The sequence below is a fragment of the Thermomyces lanuginosus genome (genome assembly GCF_041956635.1).
Source record: "Thermomyces lanuginosus strain ATCC 200065 unplaced genomic scaffold VTN49scaffold_25, whole genome shotgun sequence".
Classification (NCBI taxonomy): Eukaryota; Fungi; Ascomycota; class Eurotiomycetes; order Eurotiales; family Trichocomaceae; genus Thermomyces; species Thermomyces lanuginosus.
The window spans coordinates 1-5,050 of record NW_027192359.1 but is presented as its reverse complement, the minus strand read 5'-3'; the positions used below and the strand labels follow the sequence as shown (position 1 = coordinate 5,050).

The 5,050-nt window shown below is 49.7% G+C and overlaps 2 protein-coding genes across 2 annotated transcripts; one reads left to right on the top strand and one right to left on the bottom strand.

The window, feature by feature from the left end:
* Positions 1-487: 487 nt before the first annotated feature.
* On the top strand, positions 488-2,326 carry VTN49DRAFT_2194 (uncharacterized protein; the record flags this gene model as incomplete). The annotated part of the gene is made up of 1 exon (XM_069409892.1): positions 488-2,326. The coding sequence occupies one exon, from the start codon at positions 488-490 to the stop codon at positions 2,324-2,326; it is 1,839 nt and encodes a 612-aa protein (XP_069269664.1).
* Positions 2,327-2,362: 36 nt separating this feature from the next.
* VTN49DRAFT_2193 (uncharacterized protein) lies at positions 2,363-4,974 on the bottom strand (the record flags this gene model as incomplete). Its single annotated transcript, XM_069409891.1, has 2 exons — positions 2,363-3,817; positions 3,871-4,974. The coding sequence occupies 2 exons, from the start codon at positions 4,972-4,974 to the stop codon at positions 2,363-2,365; spliced, it is 2,559 nt and encodes an 852-aa protein (XP_069269663.1).
* Positions 4,975-5,050: the final 76 nt, after the last annotated feature.

Below are 5,050 nucleotides of genomic sequence, written 5' to 3'. Positions count from 1 at the left end.
TGTTGCTGACACAACACCTCTGCAGGAGGGCCTGAGGACAAAAGTCAATTTTACACGCTGGTGTCATTGATCACCCAGAAACAACTTGAGCCGACTACGAACTCCCCCGACAGCACAATCTGAACGTTGACCAAGGATCACAAAACTTCACTCGGCTGTATAACATCGATTCCTCTACCTCCGAGCAATAGTAATTTTCACCGTCTTCCGCCAGGAGTTGCTGCACATCAGTTGGTATTTTGCTCCCAACCTCCCGTTTTTCCCTTTACCCCCTGCTTCTCCCGCAACGAGCCGACAGACACCCTCCAGAAGAAAGGCGCGTGATTTCGCAATGCCCCTCTACTTCCAAAGCCATTCTCTCTTGTCTGTAGGGCGCCAGCGATTGCTGCATGGTGCTGCACAGATGGCCGGTTAACAATCACCTTTCCTTGGTCACGTGACTAATCGCCCCGCTTACCGTACAGTACACTGCTAGTCGCTTGGCATCATGTTTAGCGGTAAAAAATCAGCCAAGGTGCCGCGGACATCGCAGGCAAAACGGAGGACCATTTCAATAAGCGAGATGCAGCCGCCGAAGCCAAGCGGGAGCGTTTGGCCACCTCGCCGGTCTGTACCAGAACCGTCAGTGATCGCCGAGACAATCTGCAAAAGAGTCGGGTTCGAGCCAAACGAGGATCAGATCGAATGCATTCAGCATCTGCTGGCAAAGGAAGATATGATCCTCATCGCGAAAACCGGTTTCGGAAAGAGCCTGATTTTCCAGTGTGTCTCGCTCTTCCACGGAAGTGGCAGCGTATGTCTGCTGGTAATGCCTCTGCTTGCCTTGGAAGATGACCAGGCAGACCGGATAAATCAAATCGAAGGCTGCAGAGCTTGTGTGTTGAACGGAAGCACTAATTCCAAGCAACTCCGCGATGAGATCAAAGACGGCAAATACACGCATGTCTTGACCAGCCCTGAAATTGCAACGAGTGGAGACTTCACTGACATACTCATGGACTCCACTTTTCAAGATCGACTGGCGCTGATCGCTGTGGACGAAGCCCATGTCATCGAACACTGGACGTTCCGCAAGACCTATGGTCAACTGGGGACTCTGCGGCTGCGCGCTGATGCCATCAATCATGTACCTTGGTTTGCGACGTCTGCTACCATGGATCCAAGCACGCTCAATTCAGTGAAAGAAAGCCTCAATTTCGCTGATGATGTGCTTGTGAAACGAACGTCGATAGATCGCCCGGATCTGTTCTATAACATACAACCAATGCGGTACCCGGCCTCGTCGTTCATGGACTTGAAGTATCTAGTCCAGTCTGATCCAGAATCGATAGAGAAAACGATTGTATATGTGGACGAAATCGCGCGTGTAGAAGAGATCTGCAGGCGCCTGAGGCAGTGGTCAGATCTCTCACCGAGAAAGGCTTCTGAGACGATTGTTCGTTATCATAGTGAGATTGCTGAAGCTGACAGGAAGAGAATTGCCACTGAATTTCTACAACCTCACTCGGTGCATCGTATTGTTGTTGCCACAGATGCGATGGGGATGGGAATCGACAATCGAAACGTCAAACGAGTTGTTAACTGGGATATGTCAACCAGCCTTTGCAATATAATGCAGCGGGCCGGACGAGCTGCGCGTGGGAAAGATATCCAAGGGGATTTTATTTGGTTCGTTCCCCAGTGGGCCTTTCTGCCACATGTTCTGTCTCCCAGTCAGCTTGCATGCCCAAGTCCTTCGATTCAGGAGACCGCAGTCGAGAATGGATATGATAGCGGCTTCATGTCTGTTTCTCAAAATCCCGGGCAGAGGGGAGTTAAGCAGGATACGAATGAGCAGCGACGCCAGAGACTCCCACCCGGCATGCTCGAGTGTCTCAATGCGGATTGCTTTCGTGCAGCTGTGCTTAAGTTTTTTGCCGAGCCCATGCTACCGAGGAAGCAGCGGAGATGTTGTTGGAAGTGTGATCCTGATCTGGCGCAACTACCTGACATTCTACCAGAGCATGAGCCGAAAAGAACAGATGATCAGCGGACGTATACTCCCCCATGGGTCAAGGATGAGATCGAACGGGCACTGGAGACGTGGCGCGAACGGGAGGCGACGTGCCTGGCAAGGAAAAATCGTGTCGTCAGCTTACGGACAATGGAGCAGTGGCTCTTACCTGATAAAACTATAAAGGAGTGGGCAGCCACCGGCATCTTGTTGACTGAACCGGAAAAATTCGCTCATTTTGCTGCCGAGTGGGAATGGTTGGAGGATTATAAGTTTGAGCTGCCACAGTTGATTGCCGCAGCATTCAACCGCGCCCGGCCGCCGGATAAGTAATGGAATGCACTTCCATTCACTGTTAGAAAAGAAACATTAGACATGTAAACAGTCCATTGTGTCCTCTTCTTCCCGAGAGACCGAACTAAAGAATAGATCAGGGTCATCGTCGTCGCCGGTCCCGATCACCTCCTCAAATTCATCCTCATTGAGTCGCTTGATATTTTTTCGCAAGTTTGTTAACGCCGCATCAGGAAGGATGGGGACTCGTTTCGTTTCATGGAGCGGGCAGTTTTCTTTTAGCAATGAGAAATACGAGCGTTCGGCTACAACGCGAATATCTTCCGATGCTGACTTGTAGGGGCTGGCCGTGTTCACTTTCACGCCGAACGTTTTCCACAGAGTCGTCCGCAAACGGTGGAAAAGGGGGGCGTTAATAGCGCTATATTCAAACAGGTCCTGGAGGGTTATCGAGGGCCCTCGCCGCTCGTTGAGAATGCGCTTCATATGCCCATTCAGATTCTCCACAAAACGATCGGTTTCGAAAAATGTATCGCTGCATCCACTGTAATTTACCAGGCTATTTGCCAGGATGGCGCGCTGCAGTATTGGATCGGCGGCTTCCGTTGCAATGAGACGGTAGAGGTAGAGCATCTCGTATGCATAGTTGCGATGCCTGCTACCGTTAAAAAAGAGAACAGCGAAGCCAATCGCACGCTTAATAAGACCCAAATCCCCGTGTCGGATGCCCAACTTCAACATGAGATATCCACGTGCCAACATAATGAAGTGCAAGGTGTTCATATACTCTGAGTGGCTTTCCGGGTCTATTTCACCAGACATAATATCTCGAACGACCGCGTCCATGCAGTCTTCTAACGTATTAAAATCAAGGACTTTGAATAATTCATCCCACTGATCCTCACACGGAGGACTAATTCTTCGAGGATCGAGCCATTGGTACTTATCGCGGAGCTTTGCAAATAACGCTGCCAGGATTTTTCCATGAAATGTATGCAAGATCAATTCTTCCAGAGCAAAAAAGTCCGCCTTGTCGGTCTGCACACGCTTCCGACCTAGGACTTCACGAACATATGCCAAGGTAGAGGGGGATGCCCTGTGCTTTTCCATATAATGGTGCTTATGGATCATCCTGACCCAGAGCATCTTCACATGGAAAAGAGCCGGGATGGGAAGAACCCACCCGAATCGGTCAAACACATTTCTTGACTCCCGGCGTCGTTGTTTCACTGACCTGATTCGGGCAACAGTCTTCTGATCCCCATAAAAGATATGAAGCTTCTTCCCGAAACCGTGGCTCTCATCCCATTTGTATTGACGAGAGGAGATATCAGTGAGAATTGCAATATTTCCGGAATTCGTGCTCTCATTGATGTCCATGAATCGCAATGGCCGATATTCCGTGCGAAATGGCTCCAATCGGTCGATGATCGGCATTGTCGGAGCAGCAGCTCCCTTTTTTGAATAGATGTCCTCGACTTTATTTCCAAAGACTAATCGTAGGGTCTCATAGACTGCATACTTGGAAAACTGGGAAGGATTAGCATCTCATCAACGGGGGCAGCCCATGATATTGAATATACCTGAAAGTCTATGTCGTCGGTTTCAAACGCGCCAGTTTTAATCAAATCACGAATGGTGAGTTTGAATCCAGGGTTAAGCATACTCTGGGTTAGGCCTTCAGGTGGGATATCTCGACCTTCAAATGCCAATCCAGTTGTCACGGAGTAAAACGTGCTGTTATCGTGAACACGCTGTTGCCGGACACCCATTGTATATTCAAAATTATCATAGGCAGTGACTATACTGGGACGCTTGGCAATAGCAACAATTCGCTCGCGCGCGACATTGGACAATTCCTTGACGTTTCTCAAAATTACGCGGTATGAGCAGCACACCCCCATCTTTTGTAAAAGGTCAATAACATGGCGACGAGTACCGGAGGCGTGCAGATGCAAGCCGATCTTGAGCTGCATGGCATTGGATTGTTTCTTGCGGCGCGCATGAGAAAGTATGGAGAGAAGTGTGAGGAGCTCAGTCGAGCGCCGCCTGTTATCTTTCTTCGTCCTCTGAGTCAGCGACCGAAGGAGACTCAACAAGCCGGGGCTTGTCTTTTCTACAGACTGAAGGGTCGTGTCTGGGTCAGGCATATCCGCGTCTTTCAACGAATCCAGCTCGTATAGGTTGGCCTTGGCAAACCAGTCAAGTTTGCAGAGGGACTTCATCTGCCTCCTGAGGTCGGAGATCACATATGGGAGGAAATCGAATTTCCGGCGCCGGCCATGTTCCAATATCACATGCAACGTCTGAGTCCCCTCGTTTCCATATAGCGCTCGTTTGAAAGACACTGCATAGCCACTGAATTCCTCTGTATTGAGGACGGCTCGGACAATGGTGAAGAGTGAGACACGCTGTTCACGAAGGAACCTCATGATTCTCCATATCTTTTCCGTGTCGACTTGAGTCTCTTCAGTTTGAAGGGGCGCGTCAGAAGAGGCAGAATCAAGAGGTACCAGTTGGTCGGGCAAGACTTCGGATAGTAGCTCAGGTAGCAGATCCGAAGGTATGGTGAGATCAGTAGGAGGTTCGGTTAGCTCCGAAGATAGGAAAACCATCGTTGGTAAAGAGGATCCTTTCCTGTAGGGCACCAAATGTCCAAACGAGAAGTTGGATGTGAGAATGCACATAGGTTATCCGAAACATCACGACCCGAGGACGGTCCTGCTTTATGGCCTGTTACAAATTACGATTAGCGCGTAATTA